Raw genomic sequence first — 24967 nt, forward strand, 5'->3', positions numbered from 1 at the left:
CTCGAAACTGTCACAAAGGCAGGTTTTGTAGTTCGGTACCTGCACAAATATACATAGTGAATTGAGGATTTTTGGACACATAAGGCCGAGTTCCATTTGCAGAGACACATTTTGTAACACTTGCAACTCTCATTGCATGATTATTGTCAGAAGAATGCGGTTTTACATTTACAGATCTACAGTGTTATTTTAATTAATTTAAATTCCTTTTTTTTTGTATGCAGTGATCCAATGTTTTCTGGACTCTTGGGTGCTTACCTTAGGCACCACTCAAGCAAAAAAATTAAAATCCAATACCCAAGAGCAAAATGTAACTGTTTAGTTGCCATTATGATAGCAGACTCAATCCCCTAAATGCCTTGGTCGGTTTGTTTTCTTCACCAGATTGAGACGGAAATGTTCTAAATACCACTACCCCCTGTGTTACTGGACTACACCAACCTTGGCAGTGGAAATGAGAACAACTATCTTACAAATAGCCAATAAAACTAGTATTAACAATAGCTTCAAAATCAATAACGTCCTTACAATGAGACAAATTAACTCAAGTATTCCTTCCTGCTATTTTTAAAGCTGCTGGAATGTTTGATTGGAAAGAGTTTTATCCATTTTGAAAAGGCAACTATAATGACCAACCTTTTTTTTTCACTTGTAATTCAATGAATATGGATAGTTTTAAAATGGATATTGTGGTGTAGGGAATCGTCCTCTACATTGGCTCAAATTACCTTGTGGATTATGTCTCGCACTTGTCCTACAAAGATTTTTTTTTTTTTTTTAATAAGAATTGAAGCCATAAATCGTAAAATGTTGATGTATAGACTCATATCCCTCCCGTTTGAGATATGTGACAAAATCATAGTTCAAAATGACCACCTATGTATAGGATAGGTTTGTTGTCTGGTCATACAAAGATGTCTTTTTGTAATGTTGTACGTATCTTTTTAATGTGTCTTTTATCTAAATTTGTGGCTGTGTCAATTATCCTCATTTTGTTTTGTCTAGTTTTATTTCTTTTTTTAATGCAGCTTCCTTTAATATTCTATAAGCAAAAGGATTTCCCAATGAAATCATATCTTTGTTTAATGTATGTTTGAGGAATTTGCATACAGTAACAGTTTTTTGACAGTTGTATTACATTTAGTAAATCAACTAATTTTGCATGTGTTGCTTTGGTTGTGGATGAAATCATCCCCCTATATTTTTTTCCAATACTGCACAATAACGTGCTTTGTTGCAGAGAGAGAATCAGGTGGTGGAAGTTGAGAAAGAAAGATTGTTGTGTGGGCTTTTGGAAAGAGGTGAGACTAGACGGACAGGAGGAGCTCCCAGAAGAGTGTAATACAACTGCCAAGGTATGCAGAGAGGCAGCCAGGAGAGTATTTGGGGTGTCTTCTGGTATGAAATGGGGGAAGAAGGAGACTTGGTGGTGGAACCCCAAAATACAGGAAGTCATTAAAGGAAAGAGATTAGCGAAAAAGAAGTGGGACACGGAGAGGACTGAGGAGAGGCGAAAGGAATACATTGAGATGCGATGTAGGGCAAAGGTAGAGATGGTGAAGACTTAACAAGAGGCATATTATGACATGTACACCAGTTTGGATACGAAAGAAGGAGAAAAGGATCTGTACAGGTTGACCAGACAGAGGGATAGAGTTGCGAAGGATGAGTTGCAGTGAAAGCAGGGAGGAGTTGGAGGAACACTTGGAAAGATGTAGACACGCACTGGAAAGGAGAGGAATGAAGATTAGCCAAAGTAAAAGTAAAGTATATGTGCATGATTGAGAGGGGCGAAGGGGGAAGAGTGAAGCTCCAGGGAGAAGAGATAGCGAGGGTGGATAATTTCAAACACTTGGAGTCAACAATACAGAGCAATGCTGAGTGTGGTCGGGAAGTGAAGAAAATGGGTCCAAACAGGTTGGAACAGGTTGGATGTTTTGGAGACAAGTTTCGAGAGAGCAGACTTCGATGGTTTGGACATGTCCAGAGGCATGAGTATATTGGTAGAAGGGTGCTGAGGATGGAGCTGCCAGGCAAAAGAGCGAGAGGAAGATCAAAGGAAAGGTTGATGGATGTTGTGAGGGAGGACATGAAGACTGTGGGTGTTAAGAGAGGAAGATGCACGAGAGAGGCTGAGATGGAAAAAAATGACACGCTGTGGTGACCCCTAATGGGACAAGCCAAAAGGAAATGAAGAAGTCGAGTTGTAAATGCATATTGGGTGTCTATACCATGCATTTTCCTACATGAGCCATCTACAAATAACACTTCTTTCTAAATGCTGATCTCTCAGGCCACTTTTCGTGAGTGTATTTGTTGAGATTGTTTTCATATTGAAAATCTGGGAAGGAGTTTTTTTTTTTTATCCCACATTGTTACATTAAGAAAGTCTTCAATCATTTTATTCTCTTCTGTTAAGAAATGTCCTGCTTGTTGTAACAGTAGCTTTCCCATAAAAAGTGGTAGGTTGTTTTTCTTTTTATCTTTCAGAATTTTCTCAGCATGATTAACATATCCCTCCAATGTGCCAGGAGTCAGGCCATTGTAGTTTGTTAACCCATCTGCAAATTGCATCTTTTGAACCTGCCTGGAGAGCATGTCAACTGCTGTTGAAATGGCCTATTTCCATTTTACCGCAGGCCACTGTAAATCTTGACTACAGTTGTCATTCTCACTCTGTATTCCTAAAAAGGCTTATCATCTTTTGTTTTTCTCCTCCTATTTTAGTGTAATTTGCTCTGTCTAAAATGCTGGGTTGCTCTCTGAATTTTCAAAATTTCCATATCTTCTACATATTGATTCATGTCGTCGTTGTGTGAAGTGTTATCTTCCACAGCCTTTTTTAACATCACCCATAGTCCAAGACTTATACACTAAAATAATCAGGTTGGCGCCATGTTGTATGTCGGTGTTGATGGCTTGGATCATTGGGTACAAGTCACCTTGACTTGGTGATAAGTTGGTCATTTGTGCAGCAGTCTGTGCGGGAGATAGTAGTCTTCAGTCTTTTCGACAATTTCAAGTCAGTTCCATCTGATCAAGTCATTCCGTGTGGTGGTGTCAGTCAGGGTAGATGGGTCTGGTTGGTTTTCTCTATTCATTATCTTCCCATCTGTGAAGCAACAGATCTTTATGACCATTTGCTTTTCTTGTTCTTTCCTTTTTCTGACTCCTTCCTCTCTTGTAACCCCCGTTGGGTATCGTCATACCCATCTTAGGCCATTGTACTAAGGTCACCTTTATTTCTACAATTTATGTCAGCTTTCAACTGACTTATTTTTTCTAAATTAAGGTGGCCAGCATATTTTGTAATCCATTTATCTAAATATTTTAGCTTATCTGGGCTCTGTACTTTGGCAAATTTCCAATCCTTGCAAGTTGTCCCTTTCCTTTTGTTTACTAATATTTTTCCCCATTTTGTGAATTTGGAGCCAACACACTACACCTAGGGTGTACTACATTTGGTGTTTTGTATTAGACAAGGTGACTCTTCGATACCCTTGTTTAGTAATCCTCAAGCTTCTACCCAAAAGTGCGGAGGAATCTTGGCTTTGCTTCCAAAAGAGCCAATCTTCCTATCCCGTCTCTCAAACACTCATTAACACAATCACACACGGTTTATACTGCAGTTTTATTAGATATACAGATATACAGACTGTATTTTATTTAACTTGGAAATTAAGTACGGATATGAGTCCGTCCTTGTTCATTACCATGGAATTTAAGTGCGCAACACGAGTACGTCCTCGTTACTTTTCATGGAACTTAAGTGTACATACGACTCCGTCCTCGTTTATCTTTCCCGGAATTTTAGTGTACAGACGAGTCTGTCCTCGTTACCTTTCATGGAATTTAACTGTACAGACGGGTCCCCCATCATTACGGTCCATGGAATTTAAGTGCACACGAGTCTCCCCTTGTTACCTTTCACGGAATTTGTCGGACTACGGCATCCCTCTTACTTGCCATTGACTAGTATTCACAAGGCTTCTCCTACAGAGTACCTTTGTGTAGACTGCAACGCACCTTCGTGCAAATTTCCTATCGACGCTCACTCTTTTTATACCCCATAAGAATTTTTTTCTTACCGAGACGTCCTCTTGTCCCTTGGATTTCAGTCAACCCTCAGATCCCAGTTAGAGACTTCGAGGACCAGTCCCTTATTGGGTTTGTGTTGCCGTGGCCACGTTCTTCCTGGAGGTCAGCTCTGAAGCGTTTTGAATGAGCCTCTCGCGTATTCTCTTTATTTCCGAAAACACATATGGTCAAAAGAAGGGGTGAGCAAGCAAGTGAACAAAGGCACATTCTTTAATGATGGCGTGTGTGCATTGATGAAATTGTCCTTGGCCAATTCTCAGAAGATTAGGAGTTCCACCTGTGTGTGTGGGTGAACAAGACTTTTCTCTAGCTGCATTTCTGTGCAAGAAATCTTCAACACAAGAATGATACTTTGGCTTTGTTGCAAGTCCATAATAAATATATTAACAATAATTCGAAGAACCATGGTCTCAGATTTGGAGGTGCTGAGTCTCATCCCACCTGCTTCAGACTCAGCGAACTGCTCCAGTGAGCGTTGGAGATCACAGCTTAATGGAGCCAACAGAGCCACATACTCTGCAAAGAGCAGCGATGCAATGCTGAAGCCACCAAACCCGACACCCTCTACGCCTCGGCTGCCCCTTGAAATTCTGTCCATAAAAGTTATGAACAAAATCAGTGGCATAGGGCAGCCTTGACAGAGTCTAACTATCACTTTAAATGAGTCAGACTTATTGCCAGCAATGCGGAACAAAGTCTGACACCGGTCGTACAGAGACCGAACAGCCCATATCAAGGGGTTTGGTACCCCCTACTCCCGAAGAACCCCTCAAAGAACTCCCTGAGGGACGCGGTCAAACGCTTTCTCCAAGTCTACAAAATGCATGTACACTGGTTGGGCGAACACTCATGCACCCCTGAGGATCTTGCCAAGGGTGTGGAGCTGTTCCACTGTTCCACAGCCAGGACGAAAACTACATTGCTCCTCCTGAATCTGAGATTTGACTTCCCTATGGACCCTCCTTTCCAGCACCCCGAATAGACCTTACCAGGGTGGCTGAGGTGTGTGATCGCCTATATTTGGAACACATCCCACCACCCCTGTCTGCCAATCCACAGAAACTGTCCCCGATGTCCACGCGAGGTTGCAGAGGCGTGTCACCCAGGACAGCCCCACAATATCCAGAGAGTTTAGGAACTCCATGGGGATTTCATCCACCACCGGAGCCTTGCCACCGAGGAGCCTTTTAACCACCTCGGTGACCTCAACTCCAGAGATAGAAGAGCCCGCTTTAGAGAACCCAGAGTCTGCTTCCTCTTGGGAAGACATGTTGGTGTGATTGAGGAGGTCTTTGAAGTATACTCCCCACTGACTCACAACGAATGTTCCCTCTAATTTTTTTATCTGTCTGAGCAAACACACTAAGGCCGTGAGCGTCCCCTTTTGTGTTTTTGCAAACTTACAATTAAAATGTCAACAAACAAAAAAATAGAATGCTAACCAAACCAAGCCATCTATGAACTGTAAATTTGAAATGTCGCATCCAACTTCGTTTTATTTTTTTTTTAACCTACAATGATATCCCAGCCTGTTTTTCTTGGTGTAAAACTGAATTATTGCTTGGAGAATATCAGCAATGGATGTTGAAAGCTGAATGATGCTACCAAACAGTTTTAAGGTTAATGCACTCAAAAAAGAGAAACTCTTGTCCAGTTTCCTCACTTTTTCTTCATTATTATTATTATTATTCACATAGGCAGCACGGTGGATCAATTGGTAAAGCGTTGACCTCACAGTTCTGAGGACCTGGATTCAATCCCAGCCCCGCCTGTGTGGAGTTTGCATGTTCTCCCGTGCCTATGTGGGTTTCCTCCGGGCACTCCGGTTTCCTCCCACATTCCAAAAACATGCAACAATAATTGGACACTCTAAATTTCCCCTCGGTGTGGTTGTGTGTGCGACTGTTTGTCTCTATGTGCCCTGCGATTGGCTGGCAACCAGTTCAGGGTGTACCCTGCCTCCTGCCTGTTGACAGCTGGGATAGGTTCCAGCACTCCCCGCGACCCTTGTGAGGATAAGCAGCGAAGAAAATGGATGGATTATTCACATACCCCGACATTCATTAAAGCAACAGCATTTTTTTTTTACTTTTGCCATTATTATCTAGAGTAAACATAAGCAGCATGTCTAACTCGTCCAACAAAAGCACTGTGGTGGGAGCTGTTTATGATTATGAATGTACCTCTTTAAGGGTGGGGGGTGGGAAGTGACAGGTAAACAAGGAAGTAGAGTATGTAGCATGGTGTGGCCAAGCAGCAGCTTGTTAGAGACCGCGTGCTGCCGTGTTTAAAAAAAAGTCAGGCTGTGGTTCACTGCGCAGGATCGGTTTTCATGTGCACTGAGTGTGCGCTACAAGTGCGCATTTGTGTGGGTGCGCAGCTTGGAGGGAATATTGCTCACAATGTCCTGAGTTAAGGTCAAAAGCTCGCCATCCTCAGTAAACACAGTGTTGATGGTGCACCAATGTACGCTGTGACGCCGGAAGGTTGAAAGAGTATTTCCGCAAAGCCGTCTTGAAGTCGTTTTGCATTGCCTCACCAGACGCCTCCCACGGCTGGATTTTCACTTCAGTGACCACCAAAGCTACATTACGCTTGGCCACCCGGTACCTATCAGCTGCCTCGGGAATCCCACAGGCCAGAAATACCCAATAGGACTCCTTCATCAGCATCATGGCATCTCTCACTGTTGTTGTCCACCAATGTGTTTGGGGGTTGCCACCACAACATGCACCAACCACCTTAAGGCCACAGCTCCACTCCGCTGTCTCAACAATGGAGGTGCCGAACATTATTCACTCAGAGTAGATCTCCCATGCATCGCCCGGAACATGGGCAAAGTTCTTTCAGAGGTCAGAGTTGAAATTCCTTCTCTCAGGGGAATCTGCCAGCCATTCCCAGCAGCCCCTCAAAATATATTTGGGCCTGCCACATTGGACCGGCTTCTTCCCCCACCTTCAGAGCTAACTCATCACCAGGTGGTGATCAGTTGACAGCTCTTCCCTTCTCTTCACCCGAGCGTCCAAGACATACGGCCGCATGTCCAATGACACGACCTCAAAGTCATTCATCGAACTGTGACCTAGGGTTTCCTGGTGCCAAGTGCACATGTTGACACCCTTATGCCTGAACACGGTGTTCGTTAGAGACAATCCGTGATGACGGTTAGTGGTTGTGGGCTCCGTGATGAGCACACAAGTCCAGTAACACCACTCGGGTTCTGATCGGGGGTGGGTGGGGTTCTTCTCAATCACGCCCTTCCAGGTCTCACTGTCATTGCCCATGTGGGCATTGAAGTCCCCCAGCAGAATGATTGAGTACCCAGAGGGAGCGCTCTCCAGCACTCCCTCTAAGAACTCCAAAAATAGTGGGTTCTTTGAACTGTTGTTTGGTGCATAGGCACAAACAACAATCAGGACCTGTCCCCCCACCCCAAGGTGGAGGGAGGGTACCCTCTCATCCACCAGGGTAAACCCCAACGTACAGGCCCTGTGCAAGGGGACAAGGGGACCTCACACCTTCAACTTCCCGACCTCACGTACCAGTTCGGGCTCGTTCCCTGCCAGAGAAGGGACATTCCATATCCCTAGACTAGTTTCTGTAGCCCAGGATTGGATCGGCCAGGTCCCCACCTTCGGCTACCGCCCAGCTCACATTCCACCCAACCCCAATGGCCCTTTTCACAGGTGCTGATCTCATGGGAAGGGGGATCCATGTTACCCTTTCGGGCCACACCCGGCTGAGCCCCATGGGTGCAGGCCCGGCGACAAGGCACTCACCCTCGATCCCTACCTCCAGGCCTGGCTACAGAGGGGGGCCCTGGGGACCTGCGTCCGGGCAAGGGAAACCTGAATCTACTATTTTTCTTCGTCATAGGGGTTTAAGGAGCCATACTACATCTGGTCCCTTATCTAGATCCTGTTTACCATGGGTGACCCTACAAGGGTGTGAAGCCCCTGACAACTTAGCTCCAAACACAAAACACAAACCCCTCCACCACGATAAGGTGACTGCTCGAGGAAGGGTATTTTGGTGCCATTATTTAAAAACATTTATGTGCAATACCTTTTGACTGAATCCTTATTTAACTCCAGTATTTCCTATAATGATGTCCACTGTTAATATTCAAACTCTGTTATGTCACAGTGGATTACAATACTTACTTACTCTCCTTTCATTTTTGATGAACACATAGGTCTACCATGCTATTGTATTGTAACTGTGGTCATGGTAGCGGTACTTTTGGGAGCTAAGTAAAAATTTTTTCGGTCGGTGGAAACTTATTCATGATGGCCATACAATTTTAGTCCTTTGTAACAACATGCAGTCATAATTCCAAACCTTGAGGAAAGATGGCATTTTGTGCATGTGAAACACATTGAGGCCATATTGTCTACAGCGTGTGTTCACATTCGAGAATGTGACGTGTAGAATGTGATGTGTATTTGTGCATACGTGTTCCAGGATACCAAAGGGAGCTCACCTACAAACATGACGATGGCTCCTACAGTGCCTTTGGGAAAAACGATGCATCTGGCAACACCTGGTCAGTAGAAAAGCGATGGAGATAATCATTTAGGTGGCAATTTGCTGCAATTGAAACTGATAGTTGGCCATTTTGAAAGAAAAATCAAACATGGCTCACTTGTGGATACAGTGGTGCAAATCTACCATCTTGAAAGGAGAAAAGAAAATGCATGTAAGAATATACTACACAAATCTTTATTCATACAAAATATAATATAAATATTTTTTTCTTGAGAATGTAAAAAAAAGTCAAAGATTAACTTGGATTAAATGTAATCTAAAATGACTGCAAATAAGGTAATTCACCTAAAATGAAGAGTAAAAAAAAATTCATGACAGTAATCCCTCATTTATTGCGAGGGTTAGGATTCAGAGCACCCATGCAGTCGGTGAAATCTGCGGTGATTCTATTTATAAATTTAAGGATATAAGAACCTTCTCAGACTCTTTATCATCTTCTGCACATTCTTATTAACCTCTACCATGCTCCTGAAAGCACTTTTTATATTGTAAAAAATACAGTAATGCACAGAAGTACTATGTATGATGGACATTTTACTCGTACTATGTTTTAATGAATTTTTCTTTTTTATTCATACATATATTTATAACAGAACTGGTTGCCAGCCAATCGTAGGGCACATGGAGACAGACAATAGTCGCACTCACAATCACACCTAAGGGCAATTTAAAGTGTCAAATCAATGCTGCATGTTTTTTGGGATGTGGGAGGAAACCGGAGTGCCCAGAGAAAACCCATGCAGACACTAGGAGAACAACAACTCCACACAGGCACGGACGGAATTGAACCTGTGTCCTCAGAACTGTGAGACCAACGCTTTCCAGTTGTGCCACCATAGCCCTAACTACAATAAAATTATGTATTATAATTTTTTTTTTTTTTTAAATTTTCATAGTGCCTAAACTTTTTGAATTAAGGTTAGTTACGATGTTCCCTTGCTTTGTGGCGGCTTACCTATTGCAGATTCAGAGTATTGCAAATCTGTTTTCATTTTCATATTGTGCTTAATTCAGCATATTTGGGGATTTTTGAGGGTATGTTGTAATTAGTATTTATATTTGTAAATAAATGTATAGGTGGGTTTTCTCCGCACACTCCGGTTTCCTCCCATAGCCCCAAAAACATGCAGCATTGATGGGACACTCTAAATTGCCCCTAGGTGTGATAGCGAGTGTTTCTGTTATCTGTCTCCATGTGCCCTGTGATTGGCTGGCAACCAGTTCAGGGTGTACCCCGCCTCCTGCCATGTTGACAGGTGGAATAAGCTACAGCACTCCGGCGACTCTTGTGAGGATAGGCAGCTAAGAAAATGGATGAATGGATGGATTTATTGTTGTTCTATTTTTGAGGTTCCAGTGTTTGTATATTCTGTGAAAAGTTGGTTGGCATGTTTTTAAATATAAAGTGCCAAAAGATGTGATTGACACTTTTTCATGTCACAAAAATATTTATAGTGTATTTGAGCCTCTCACCATATATTCCGTTCAGCTTTGATGGTGATCTGAAAAGACCAAAAATACCAGAATGTATGATGTAACACACAATATAGTGCAGTTGCATCAGATGTTATTGAACATTTTTCAGGACTTAGCACTTTGTTTACAGTGACTTTATTCAGCTTAAAGTCCACACTTAATTTGATAGACTAAAAACGGCAGCCGTGAGGCAAGCATACACAATTGTTTTTGGCGCTGGAAACCATCTGAGCCATTTACTTCATGAGGAGGCTGCCATAAAATGTTAATATTTCCTTAAAGCACATCGCTTGCGGGTGGGATTTAACAAGCGTTTTGGAAGCTGGGCAGTTTGGCACTTGGCGAGTATGAATGGGGGTGGCTGTGGAAACAAGCACTCAAGTGTCCAGTCACATTCATATTTGCTATAAAGATTGGAAAAAATATCTTGAATGTGTTTTTTTGAGGCGGCACAGTGACGCAGCAGTTTAGCGTTGGCCTCACAGTTCTGAGGACCGGGGTTCAAATCGCGGCCCATGTCTTTGTGGAGTTTGCAGTTTTCCCCGTGCCTACGTTGGTTTTCTCTGGGCACTTTGGTTTCCTCCCACATCCCAAAAACATGAAACATTAATTGTACACTCTAAATTGCCATTAAGTGTGATTGTGAGTGCAGCTGTTTGTCTCAATGTGCCCTGCGATTGGCTGCCAACCAGTTCAGGGCATACCCTGCGTCCCGCCCTTTGACAGCTGGGATAGGCTCCAGCACTCCCGTGACCCTTGTGAGAATAAGTAGCCAAGAAAATCGATGTATTTGTACAATATTTTACTTTGCACTCAAAAGCATCGCTGCCCCTCAGTCTGATTCAGCTGAACTCTTTTGTAGTCCAGAGGCTTCATATGACACACACGGTCATGATGTAATTGTTTTTTGGCTGGTTTCATTTCAGGGTGACCGCAACAGGCACACGATGCTTTGATTTCTTTTCAAAACTTTGAATGCGTGTGTCAATCTCTTTCTAGGCTGACTTCCTTTGTGATGAAGTCATTCGGGGGGGCGAGGCCTTACATCTTTGTCGATCCCAAGCACATTTTAGAGGCCAAGAAATGGTTGTACGCTCAACAGGGGCGTAATGGCTGCATCCAATCTGTGGGGAAACTCATCCACAATGGAATGAAGGTAATGATGTCAGTATGGCCATTGGCATGCTACAGAGCAAAAAAAGGTATAGAATATGATTTACAGAGCAACATGAATGGATATTTGACCCATCCCATCAGGGAGGTGTGAGCGACGACGTATCCCTGACGGCTTACATCGTTGCCGCCCTGTTAGAACTGGACTCCGACATTCAAGTGAGTGGAACATCGCTCTCCTTTTGTATCCAGCACATGGAGCCCTACCTCATGTGGTGTCATGTTTTTCTAGATCTCCATTTTAAAAGAGTTCAGATTATTGTATGAATCCCACACAGCGTGTTAAGTTCATACTGTAGCTGTTCGCTGTTGATGCTGTTCAAACCATGATTCTCAAAACAGCCCCTTAAAACTGTATCCAGTACATGTGACACAAGATGCTTGAAGTAGTACATGACAGTGCTTGGTTCTTGTTACCACGAATTGCAGTGGGCATTTGACAGCATTTCACTTTAAGGAAAAGGGAAGGGGAGCGTTCATAAATTTTGGACAGAGAGGAAAGTAATGGAAAATTGCATCAACATTGTTTTCTGACATTTAGCAAAAAGAAAAAAAAGTTGGTAAAGTAATCCTAATTGGCCAAAACAGGTTAACTCTGATTTCCTGTCAGAAAGTTAGACAAAAAGCATGTACAGTATGTTTGTATAGTGTAAGTAAACATCTGGTGTAATGTAATGTAATGATTTACACAATTACAATTTTCTCTCTGTCTGTAGGAATTTCAATTCAATTTTTCAACAGATAGGCGGTGTCACCGTGGCATTATATTTTGACTTCTCAGCCTTGAGGCTGCTCAAGCCATCATATCTTTGTGTGTGTTTTATCCCAGGATTCTGTGATCCAGAGGTGTTTGGGCTGTCTGAAGGAGGCAGCCGGCCAAATGGACAATTTGTACATCACAGCGCTGATGTCCTACACTTTCACTCTGGCTAAGGACGAGGAGATGAGAATCAAGCTAGTCAGCTACCTGCACCAGCAGTCCAGCAGGATGGGTACGGACATCATCACCTTTCACAAAGTGCACATTGTTGGATTCCTTTCAAATCTCATTTGATTTTTCTTGAATGGAAACAGCTCCAAGTTGACTGCAGTTATGATGAAGAGGAATACATCTCTGACAGTATCAATCAAAATGGGCCTGTATAATAAGATTTCAATGTTTGATATAACTTGTCCTGTACAGTGGTACATCTACTTACAAAATTAATCCGTTCCGGACGTTTTTTCGTAATTTGAATCTTTCATAACTAGAAACGCATTTCACATGAAACTAGCCAAATGCGTTCCAAAACTCCACTAAGACCTAAAAGAAGCATTCAAGTGTACATTATGTAGGAAATAATAAATTATTATGTTCTTTTACCCTAAAAATAAGTATTCAAAGTGTACATAATGTAAAGAATGATAAAAAAAAAATCATTTACCTTTAGCGTTGAGCAAAGATGCGCAGAGAAGGATGCATGACGAGGCGTCATGGGGAACAGAGGAGGAGGCATGCACACAACTTAGTTCTATGAAAATTAATAAATTCCACAAAGTCTGAAGTGTACTGTATTAAATCAATGAAAGAATACTTTGAGAAGTTGATGAATGAAGAAAATGAGAGAGAAGGAAGAGGAGAAAAGGCAAGTGTGAAGGACCAGGAAGTGGCAATGATTCATAAGGGGGAAGTTAGAAATACGCGAAAGAGGATGAAAAATGAATAGGCAGTTGCTCCTGATGACATACTTGTGGAGGTATGAAAGCAATTTAGAAAGGTGGCTGTAGAGTTTTTGACCAAGTTATTCAACAGAATACTGGCGGGTAAGAAGATGCCTGAAGAATGGAGGAAAAGTATCCTAGCTCCCATTTTTAAGAACAAAGGTGATTTGCAGAGGTGTGTGAAGCAATAAAGAGCAATAAAGTTGATGAGCCCCACAGTGAAGTTGGGAATGGGAAAGAGTAGTGGAGGCTACACTCAGGATAGGAATAAGTATCAGTGACAAAAAGTATGGTTTCATGGCTAGAAAGAGTATGACAGATGCCTTATTTATTTTGAGGATCCAAGTGGAAAATTACAGAGAAGGTCAGAAGGAGCTACAGTGAAGAAAATGAGTATTTGAACACTCTGCTATATTGCAAGTTCTCCCACTTAGAAATCATGGAGGGGTCTGAAATTTTCATCGTAGGTGCATTTTCACTGTGAGAGAGAGAATCTAAAAAGAAAAATCCAGAAATCACTGTGTATGATTTTTTTTAAAAAGATTTATTTGTGTGATATAGCTGCAAATAAGTATTTGAACACCTGAGAAAACCAATGATAATATTTGGTAGAGTAGCCTTTTTTTGCAATTAGAGAGGTCAAAAGTTTCTTCCTACACGACAGGAATTGGTCAATGACCTGAAAAGAGCTGGGACCACCGTTTCCGAGGTGACTGTTGGTAATACACAAAGACGTCATGGTTTCAAATCATGCATGGCACGGAAGGTTCCCCTGCTTAAACCAGCACATGTCAAGGCCCGTCTTAAGTTTGCCAATGACCATTTGGATGATACAGAGGAGTCATGGGAGAACGTTTTGTGGTCATATGGGACCAAAATAGAACTTTTTGGTCATAATTCCTCTAACTGTGTTTGGAGGAAGACAAATGAAAAGAATGAAAGTCTGTAATTGCAAACAAAGGCTACTGTACCAAATATTAACATTGGTTTTCTCAGGTGTTCAAATACTAATTTGCAGCTGTATCACACAAATAAATCTTGAAAAAAAATCACACTTTGTGATTTCTGGATTTTTATTTTTAGATTATCTCTCTCAGAGTGGACATGCACCTACGATGAAAAGTTCAGACCCCTCCGTGATTTCCAAGTGGGAAAACCTATATAGCAGGGTGTTCAAATACTTGTTTTCTTCAGTGTAGATTGTGTCTTTGTGAATCTAGAGAAAGCCTATGACAGAGTACCAAGAGAGGAACTGTGGTACTGCATGCAGAAGTCTGGTGTGGCAGAGAAATATGTTAGAATAGTACAAGACATGTATGAGGCCACCAGAACAGTGGTGAGGTGTGCCGTAGGTGTGACAGAAGAATTTAAGGTGGAGGTGGGACTGCATCAGGGTCAGCTTTGAGCCCCTTCCTGTTTGCTGTGGAAATGGATAGGCTGACAGATGAGGCAGGGTTCATACTCAGTCTGACCCAAAAAAATTTAAGGGCTTTTTAGGGGCTGACACAAAAAATTTAGGGCTGACATGGAAAAAATTTAGGGCCGACACGAAAAATATAAGGCCATCGTGGGAAATCAAGAGTAAGGAAAAAAGACTCACCCAATGGTGCCATCAACCGTTCTTGGTTCATCAAATGTTCCAGTATCTCAGTACTTGTGACAGTGATCACCTGTCGCCCCTTGTGGGAGTTCTCATTGATATGACCATTGTCAACGTCTTCACATAACAGTATACAGAAAAACAGATTCTAACTACAATTGCAACTATATACACAAATGTCTTCTACTGATGTCTGTCTCAGCACCCCTACTCTAGGTTCTTGAGCCTACCCAGTGCCTCCTCTATTTGTTGCAGCAGAGGTGCCAAAGTGGCTCTCTTGTCCTTTGCTCTGCCTCTGAGTGCATTGGCCTCGGTGATAAACCTCAGATTCCTCTTTTCTTCTGCCTCCTCACACAGCCTGTCAGCCTTCTCAATAAGCGTTATGTCAGTCTCTATTCTGGCTTTTTTGGCTCTGAGGCAGTAGAGATGAAAAGTGGGCAGCGATGCCAAATGTAGCCAGGTACGAAGTCTTCCTTTCCCCACAGTGGTAGTTTTTACCAATGTCACTGTCTGGGAACATGACTGCAAACACTTTCGAATTATTTTCACAAGATTTGTAACTGTAATGGCTGCAGATCACTTTTAAAGTCCACACGATCTCTGCCTTTAACGAGTCCGTCTTCGTGTATTGAACTACGTTCATAAAGCCTCACTTCTGGCAGGACAACTGTAGGTGCTCATTAGGGATCGCAACCGCTTACAAATAACCGGTTATAACCGGTTTTCTTTTTTTTTTTTTAAACCGAAACCGTAATCAGACTTTCGAAATCGGTTAAAATTTCCAATCATTTCTTCCGGTTCCGCTACTCCACATTGCACTATTTTTTCAACATCATTTCCACTTTTTTCAAGTTTCACTGTTAAGAGTAAAGTTGGACTCAAAAGAACATTCAGTTAAATCAAAGAAATATCAAAGATGGCATCGAGGAAACACTCCAAAGTATGGGGGTAAACTTGTTTTATTGGCAGACATCAAAACACTACTCGCATAATGGGGGGAACTCTGTGAACTCGTCAGAGCAAGAGGAACAACAAAAACAGTCCGTGCGGAACTCTGCACCCCAACTCGAGGTCCCGCGGGTGAATTATGTAAACACCACTATGGTACAGTTTTTTTTGCTACAGCTGTTCAGTTAAAGCCGGTTATGAAAGTAAGCGTTTTTTTGCAATCCCTAGTGCGCATGCACTGCTAGTACCACTGCCTGAAGTTGATGCTTCACTATCTTGATATTTTAGAAACAGATTCATACCAACGGAAGATGAGAGAGTCTACGCCAAATCAGCGTGTCTCCTGTTTTTCCGGTGTGACTCCAGCGCTTTGACGCCCATCTTTTCAAGCTGGTAACTCCACTTGCACAGATGGCAGTAAAACATGTGGCGATCTTATGGATCTCGACGAACCCAGCTCCCAAACTCCTTACTTTCAACCCAACCTTCTTGAAAAATGCACTTCCCCGTGATACAAGTTGGATCGATGAAAGAACTACGCTACATCGTAACGAAGACGAAGTGAAATTCCTACTCACAGAAACAAACAATGGAATATCAACAAGATGGCGACGAGTTGTCAACGCGGTGACTTCCGTTGACAATTTCCGGCTGTTTTGGACGCCAGGCGGATCACTATTTTTTTTTTAAATAAAAGATTAATTTATTTTTTAGGGAGAATTTTGGCGGTAGAGGTCCTCCCTTTGATTTTTTTTTTTTTTTTTTTTTAAATTTAAGGCCTTTTTAGGGGCTTGACCGGTTTTCGCAGATTTTAAGGACTTTTAGGAGCCCCTAAATGCACCTTCGAAAATTTAGGGGTTTTTAGGGACTTTTAGGGCAGCGTGCGAACCCTGTGAGGTTACACTGGAATCCCCTTGGACCATGATGTTTGCAGATGGCATTGTGATTTGCAGTGAAAGCAGGGAAAAGGTAGAGGACCAATTAAAAATATGGAGGGAGGCATGCACTGGAAAGGAGAGGAATCAACCATACCATAGTAAAACAGAATATATGTGTGAATTAGAGGAGTGGAGGGGAAAGAGTAAGGGTCCAGTGAAAGGAGATAGCGAGGGCAGATGACTTTGAATACCTTGGGCCAAGAATCCAGAACAATGGTGAGTGTGTTAAGGAAGTGAAGAATTAGGTCCAGGCAAGTTGGAACAGTTGGCAGAAGGTGTCTGGTGTGTTATGTGACAGAAGAGTCTCTACTAAAATTAAAGGCAAAGTTTATAAAACAGAGATGAGGCCGATGATGTACGTATTAGAGTCCATGGCACTGAAGAGACAAAACTGGGGGTGACGGGAATGAAGATGTTGAGGTTCTCTCTAGGAGTGAGCAGATTGTGTAGGATTAGAAATGAACTCATTAGAGGTACAGCCAAATAAGACCAGACTTCACTGCTTTGGACATGTCCAGATGCGAGAGAGTGAGTATATTGGTAGAAGGGTGCTAAGGATGGAGCTGCCAGGCAAAAGAGCGGGAGGAAGCTGCAGCTGTTTAAAACTCTTTTCGGGGAGTCCAGTCAGAAGACCATTACAGTAGTCAAGTACTGTTGCGAGATAAAAGAATGGATGAGCATTTCCTGGTCTGCTGGACATCTATAAGCCTTCAATCGAGATATGTTCTTCAGATGATAAAAGGCAGTTTTGAGGCGGCATGGTGGTTCAGCTGGAAAGCTTTGGCCTCGCAATTCTGAGCCCAGCCCTCCCTGTGTGGAGTTTGCATGTTCTCCCCGTGCCTGCGTGGGTTTTCTCCTGGCACTCCGGTTTCCTCCCACATCCCAAAAACATGCAACATGAATTGGACACTCTAAATTGCCCCTAGGTGTGATTGTGAGTGCGGTTGTTTGTTTCTGTGTCCTGCAATTGGCTGGCAACCAGTTCAGGGTGCACCCCGCCTCCTGCCCGTTGACAGCTGGGATAGGCATCCCACGACTAAGAAAATAGATGGATGGATGGATGGATGGATTTGATATGACAGTTGAAAGTCAGGTCGGAATCAGTAAGAAAACCAAGGTTTCGGACTTTGTCTTTGTTTTTTAAAGATAAGGTGTCCAGGTGTTTATTAACATCAATTCTCTTTTCTTAGGCAATGGGTAATGGGAAATGGGAACAAAGTTTGTGCGACACATTTTGACTACTAATATCCTTGCGGCAGGTCGAACCCGTCACTGGGAGCGAGCGGGAGCCTCTAAGAAAGGACTGGACTCCCTGGAGGTGGAGATCACTTCCTATGTACTACTGGCACTACTCTCTGGGCCCTCCCTGCCAGATTTTGGTCTGGACTACAGCTCTGGCATTGTGCGCTGGCTCACACAGCAGCAAAATCCTTACGGTGGTTTTTCTTCAACACAGGTAAGCAAAAGTGCAAACAGGACTTGTGAGAAGTTTCTACCGTTGGGGCAGACATAATGACTCTGTACTCATGTGCTCCTTAGGACACCGTGGTGGCCCTTCAAGCGCTAGCTAAATACGGTGCTGCCACCTATAGCGTTGGAGGAAGGACTACCGTGACGGTGACTTCATTAGGAGGTCTGAACAAGCAGTTCATCGTTGACCAGAGGAATCGGCTCTTGTACCAGGAGGAGAAGCTGAGGGATGTCCCCGGAGAGTACACGATCAGAGCAGAGGGACAGAGTTGTGTTCTGGCACAGGTGCGATCTTAAAGAGGAAGTCCGGTTGTTTGGATTAACAATGTATCCAATAGGTCATGTCATATGTACTGTACCTTGAACATTTTTGGTTAATCCGATATCATTTCATGGTATTTTGAGAAGATATTTAATCGGCAATTACGAATTTTCATGAATGCCGCAATTTGGGTGAGACACATGACCTCTGTGTCCCAGATGATTCTTCGGACGGTAATGACACGGGGGTGTCCTGCGCGTTGGCCTCCGAATAATCAGACTCCGCATCATTCCCGTCCGAAAAACCATCCGAAAACTCTACATTATTTACAGCCACAGGTTCAAAACTGTACGGAAGTATTAATCCGTCTTCCCGATCAACTAATGCTGCTATTTCTTCATCAGATGAGGATATATCTGAGAAATCAGCGCTGGCCATAATTGTGTCAGAACGTAAGCGAGTCTTTGTTGGGGCACGTAATACGTCACATTCGCGCATGTCGGTCATGCGACTCGACAAAATAGTGGCGCCCATGAAAATTCGTAATTGCTGATAAAAATATTCTCAAAACACCATTAAATGGTATCTGATTAACCACAAATTTTTAAAGTACAGTACATATGACATGATCTATCGGATACATTAATCCAAACGGCAGGACTTCCTCTTTAACGGGTATCTTAGTTTTTAACAAGGCCCCCCTCAGCATGCTAATAATGGTCACTTATTTTTGCATTTAAAAAAAAAAAAAAAAAAAAAAAGATTTAAGACAATAGTAAGTACCCAAAAAGGTTCTGCTTGGAAATGCAGTTGTATCTTTTTGGCCTTAGAAGAGGTAAAAATGGATACCCAGGGTCTAATAATTAGTCCATTATGGTTCACTTGGGTAGATTTTACATTGAGGGGAAATAATTTGACTCCTGCTCCATCTGTTTTTGATTGTATCATTTAACATCATGCATTTGTGAGATGAAGGAGACTTCCTGTCCCCTCGCAGATCTCCATGCATTACAACGTCCCACCTCCTCCTGACTTTTCCACCTTCAACATCTCCACTAATACCATTTCCAAGTGCAACTCCAGCAAGTCACAGATCATCCTCTTTGTCCACGTCAGGTCAGTGTGTGCGCATATCTGTCCATTTGTCAAATAAGCATGTGATTTGCATCCATAAAATGACATCCAAAACATGCTGATCCTACATGTACAATACAATCATTTAATACTGTACTGTAAAAAGTCAGTCGCTGTAAGGTGTCGGAAAGCTTGAAAGTGTGAATTTGTTTTGGCTCTAAGATACTGCTTCTATCAGGCCTTCTACATTGAAAGTTTTGTTTCTGTTTTTCCCTCAGTGCAAGAACAGAAGTAGAAAATGCTTTGTCATAGTATATTTGGCCCCTAGGTGTGATTGTGAGTGTGGTTGTTTAACTCCAGGTGCTCTGTGATTGGCTGGCAACCAGTTCAGGGTGTACCCCACCTCCTACCCATTGATAGGTTCCAGCATTCCTCGCGACCCTTGTGAAGATAAGCGGCTAAAAAATGGATGGATGGATATATTTTTCGAGCCAAATCACCCCTCCTCGAGCCGTCAATGATCGTGGTGGAGGGGTTTTTGTTTCCTCGGAGCTATGTTGTCTGGGCTTTACACCCCTGGTAGGGTCACCCATCGCAAAAAGGTACTAGGTGTGGGACCAGACAAATTACGACTCCATAACCCCTATGATGAATACAAATATTGAATCTCGGTTTCCCTTGCCTGGACGCGAGTCACCAGGGCTCCCCACCAGAGGCAGGCCAGGAGGTGGGGCTCAAAGGCGAGCGCCTGGTGGCCGGCCCTGCACACATGGGGCTTGGCCGAGCACTGCCTGAAATCGTAACTTGGTTCTCCCATTCTATGGGCACACCACCTGTGAGAGGCGCAATAGGGGTTGGGTGCGATGTGAGCTGGCCGGTACCCAAAGGTTGGGGACCTTGGCGATCTAATCCATGGCTACAGAAACTAGCTCCAGGGACATGGAATGTCACCACTTTGGCAGAGGAGTCCAAGTTGGTGCATGAGGTGGAGAAGTTCCGACTTGATATAGTTGGACTCGCCTCTACGCGGTGCTTGGGCTTTGGTACCAGTCCTCTTAAGAAGGGTTGGACTCTGTTCCACTCTGAGTTGCCCAGGGTGAGAGGCGCCGAGCAGGTGTTGGTATACTTATTACCCCAGTGGATGAAAGTATAGCCTCCCCCTCCCTTCAGGTAGGGGGACAGGTTCTGATTGTTTGATTGTTGTTTGTGCCAGTGCACTCAACAACAGTTCAGAGTATCAACCCTTTTTGGAGTCCTGAGAGAAAATGCTGGAGAGTGCTCCCTCTGGGGACTCCATCATTGTGCAGGGGAACTTCAATGCCCACCTAGAAGGGCGTGATTGGGAAGAACACCACCCCACCAACGAAAAGAACCCGAGTAGTGTTCTGTTACTGGACTTCTGTGCTCATCATGGATTGTACATAACGAACATCATGTTAAGGGATAAGGGCGTCCTCACTTGTGCATTTGGCACCAGGACACCTTAGGTTGCAGTTTGATGATCGACTTTGTGGACACCCAAGTAAATAGAGGGGTGGAGCTGTCAACTGATGACAACCTGGTGGTGAGTTGGCTCCGACGGTGGGGAAGATGCCAGTCTGACATGGCAGGCCCAAACGTATTGTGAGGGTCTGCTGGGAACGGCTGGAAGATTCCTTTGTCAGAAAGAATTTCAAACCCAACCTCTAAAAGAACATTGCTCATGTTTCAGGGGAGGCAGGGGACATTGAATCTGAGTGTACGATGTTCTGTGCCTCCATTACTGAGGCGACAGACCGGAACTGTGGCCTTAAGGTGGTTGGCAGCAACCACCAAACATTTTCGTGGACATCAACAGTGAGGGATGCTATCAAGCTGAAGAAGCAATTTTGTTGGGTATTTCTGGCCTGTGGGACCCGCAAGGCAGCTGATAGGTACCGGCTGGCAAAGCGGAATGCAGCTTCTGTGGTCGCTGAGGCAAAAACACGGCTGTGAGTTTGGTGAGGCCATGGAGAACGACTTCAAGGAAATTCTGAGCCACCGTTCAGCGTCTCAGGAGGAAGAAGCAGTGTACCATCAACATATAGTGATGGGGCACTGCTGACCTCAACTCAGGATGTTGTGAGTCGGTGGAGAGAATACTTCTAAGACCTCAATTCCACCAACATGCCTTCCCATGAGGAAGCAGAGTCTGGGTTCTCTGAAGCAGGGCCTTCGATTTCTGGGGTTGAGGTCATCGAGGTGGTTAAAAAGCTCCTTGGTGGTAGAGCCGCGGGGGTGGATGAGATTCGCCCGCAGTTCCTCAAAGCTCTGGATGTTGTGAGCTTGTGGTGGTCCCCCTTTTTAAGACAGGGGACTGGAGGGTGTGTTCCAACTATAGGGGGATTACACTCCTCAGCCTCCCTGGTAAGGTCTATTCAGGGGTGCTGGAGAGGAGGGTCCATCGGGAAGTTGAATCTCAGATTCAGGAGGAGCAATGTAGTTTTTGTCCCGGCTGTGGAACAGTGGACCAGCTCGATACCCTTGGCAGGACCCTTGACGGTGCATGGGAGTTCACCCAACCAGTCTACATATATTTTCGTGGACAAGAGACCCCGGGGATGACCCAAGACATGCTGGAGAGACTATGTGTCTCGGCTGGCCTGGGAACCCATTGAGATCCCCCCCAGACAAGCTGGATGAATTGGCTGGGGAAAGGGAAATCTTGGCATCCCTGCTGAATCTACTACCTCCGTGACCTGACCCGGAAAAGCGATAGAAGATGGATGGATGATAGCCAAATCAAATGTACTTTTAAAACAGTCATCACCACTTTTTGTTCATGCAGTAATCTGCAAGAGATTATGAGTGAGAGAAAGCATTGTGTTGTGTTTGCAGGTACCAGGGCAGTCGAGAGGAGACAAACATGGTCATCATTAACATCAAACTCCTGTCCGGATACATTGTGGATAAAAACTCTCTGGAGTTGGTGGGTTTATTTGTTCTACGGCCCTCACATACGTATTTGTGCCACCTGTTGTCATTGTAACTACGCTGATGACAATTTACTGTTTGATGTTCTTAGCTAAAGAGAGAAGTCTCAGTGAAGCGCATTGAACTGGACGAAGGTTATATCAACATCTACTTGGATGAGGTATGAATGTTTGTTTTCAATCTCCAATGTCTATAACCTCTAAGATGTGGAGCTTCTTTAGTTGTCATTTTTGGTTCCATTAGTTTCTATTTACACTACTCACAAGATGTTAGGGGAGATTTGGATTAAACTTCCAGGATCCCCTGAAATGCAAAACCCTTCACAGGAAAACTGTTTGACCTCATTGAAATTTTTGAACGCGCATGTCCACCTGGACAATTTACGTGTTTGAACCATAAAAATTTTCAGTGACATAAATTTATGATGATCTGCTGATGGCACTCAAAAAAAGCTCCGTGGCCACTACACTCTGAGAAAAATCCAGTTTGAAGCCTTGCAGTGGCAAGTACTGTCAATCATTTTTTACGCGACATCTTGGTTCCATGATGTCAAAATCTCAATAGAATGACGAAAAGTACTGTTGAAATACAAATTGTAATTGCAGCGGGAAGTGTTACCATTCATGGAACGCTCACTTTTTGTGAGTTTTGGTCTGTAACACTTAGGGCTCTTTTTTTCATGGACTGTGCAACTGGAGTAAAGGGCAAAAAGTTGATCTCGATTGCACCAATTGCTGTGTATCTTTACTAATTTGGCAGAGCACTCTGCGGCCAAACGAGCCCAAAAAAAGATCAATCAATGAAAATTTTGTTTCCTTCCATTTACTGTGTAGTGCTGAAACAGTTATCACCCTATCACCTCCACGCCTTGCGGTGTGAGCACAAACCCAATTAGAGATGGTGTGTTATAACGAGTATAACTGTGTCCACATGGTAAAAACGTGGCTTCAGTGGGGTTTGGTTTGTATTTTCAGCTGAAGAAAGGTAAGACAGGTGTTTACAGTGTCACTCTGGAGGAAGATGTCCCTGTCAGGAACCTGAAAGCAGCTGTGGTCAAAGTGTACGATTACTACCAGACAAGTAAGAGGCTGCCTCTCTCTGATAAAACTGTCTCAAAAAGAGTTCAAAATCGTGCTTGTTGTTACTCTGCTGCTACCGAGGAGAGGAGAAAATAATCATCGCTGTATACAAAGTTTGGAGTCCATTATTTTCCCTTATTTGCAGGTGATGTGGCCGTGACAGAGTACACATTCCCCTGTGCAGAGAGTAAGTCACATTGATTTACTTTTCGGCTTGGTTTGGTGTAAATTTAAACCCTGAAGTCTATGTATCCATCCATTTTCTTTGCCGCTTATCCTCACGAGGATCGCAGGGAGTGCTGGAGCCTAGCCCAGCTGTCAACGGGCAGGAGGTGGGGTACACCCTGAACTGATCACCAGCCAGTGACAGGGCACAGAGAGTAAAAAAGTCATACAATCAATCAGCAATTTAGAGTGTCCAATTAATGTTGCATTTTTTGGAGATGTGGGAGGAAACCAGAGTGCCCAGAGAAACCCCACGCAGAAACGGGGAGAACATGCAAACTCCACACAGGCAGGGCCGGGTTTGGCCAACGCTTTACCAGCTGAGCCACTGCGCCTCCCACCCTGAAGACTATTAGTTTGTAATTTGACATTTTGACTATTTTTGAGGAAAAAGAAAGACCTCAATTCATAATAAGCTCTGATTGTGTCAGGAGCGTGGTCATGCCACTGCTCTGCATTCGGCTGCTCCTGGCTCCACCTCGTTGGTCCTATTATGCCATGTATTTAAGCCTTGTGCATGGTCACTAGTTGGCAGTTCGTTGTGTGAGTACCGTATATGGCCTTCTTTTGTGGGATTTGCGTTACCACATCCCAGCAATCCTGTGGCACGACAGTCAAGTCAAATCTCGTTTTGTTTCATGTTCTAAGTTTTTGCCTTGTTTCTAATCCTTATCTAGTCCTGATTTAATTTTTGAATCACACACACATACACAAACACAAAGGTTTCAAATCATCAAACCAATTTTAATATCACTCAGAGACAACCAAAGGAAGAATTTTGTCCCACTCTTCTTCACAGAATTGTTTAATCTCTGCCGTATTCATGATAGAAAACCCTCCAATATGGTGGACTTTGATTTATTCTGCAAAGAGTGGGAATGAAGTCTAATAGTCATGCTAGTTTAAGAGGGACCCTTTGCTTAGGGGTTATGCAATACATACTAGGAGGCTTTATATCATAATTTAAATATGGGTTTGCTTTGCAGGTGATGGGATCAACAAGCTTTAAATAAATATTGAGAAGACAACTCCTATTCTTATCTGGAAGACTATGAAGATGTTCATCAAATATAGATGTGACTCAATTGGTGTATTGATTTGAAGGGAATCCCTGTGATTACAAATGATGTTCTTTCCCTTTTTCTGCATTCCTTTCTTTTATAAATCTGAGTTTATGTACTGTTGGCTCACTACAACACTGGAAATGTTTGAAGACTTTTAACCCACTGAAACCAAGAAGAGAAAAACTTTGCAATGTAACATTTTAATAGGATTGACAAATCCATGTTTTTAACTAAAAGTGGAGGATAATAATACATTCAAGGTACCAATAACTGAATAAATGAGTGCTATGTGAGTAGGTGCATGAGTTTGTTTTGAATGGTGCTGTACCTTTTTATAAGATCAAATTCATCACTACAGT

At 43.3% G+C, this 24967-nt stretch overlaps 1 protein-coding gene across 2 annotated transcripts in view; it reads left to right on the plus strand.

Moving 5' to 3' along the window:
• LOC133504833 (alpha-2-macroglobulin-like protein 1) overlaps positions 1-24901 on the plus strand; it is a 65089-nt gene extending 40188 nt beyond the window's left edge. For both annotated transcript variants that reach the window (XM_061827487.1, XM_061827488.1), the window contains exons 25-36: positions 8563-8644; positions 11122-11278; positions 11380-11454; positions 12125-12287; positions 17742-17938; positions 18022-18237; positions 19212-19330; positions 22145-22235; positions 22332-22400; positions 23215-23320; positions 23465-23506; positions 24531-24901. In XM_061827487.1, the coding sequence (XP_061683471.1) occupies positions 8563-8644; positions 11122-11278; positions 11380-11454; positions 12125-12287; positions 17742-17938; positions 18022-18237; positions 19212-19330; positions 22145-22235; positions 22332-22400; positions 23215-23320; positions 23465-23506; positions 24531-24553 (1340 nt within the window). In that variant the 3' untranslated portion in view covers positions 24554-24901. The remainder of the gene's footprint in view (positions 1-8562; positions 8645-11121; positions 11279-11379; positions 11455-12124; positions 12288-17741; positions 17939-18021; positions 18238-19211; positions 19331-22144; positions 22236-22331; positions 22401-23214; positions 23321-23464; positions 23507-24530) is intronic.
• The last annotated feature ends 66 nt before the right edge of the window (positions 24902-24967 follow it).

Source organism: Syngnathoides biaculeatus, chromosome 8 (assembly GCF_019802595.1).
Source record: "Syngnathoides biaculeatus isolate LvHL_M chromosome 8, ASM1980259v1, whole genome shotgun sequence".
NCBI lineage: Eukaryota > Metazoa > Chordata > Actinopteri > Syngnathiformes > Syngnathidae > Syngnathoides > Syngnathoides biaculeatus.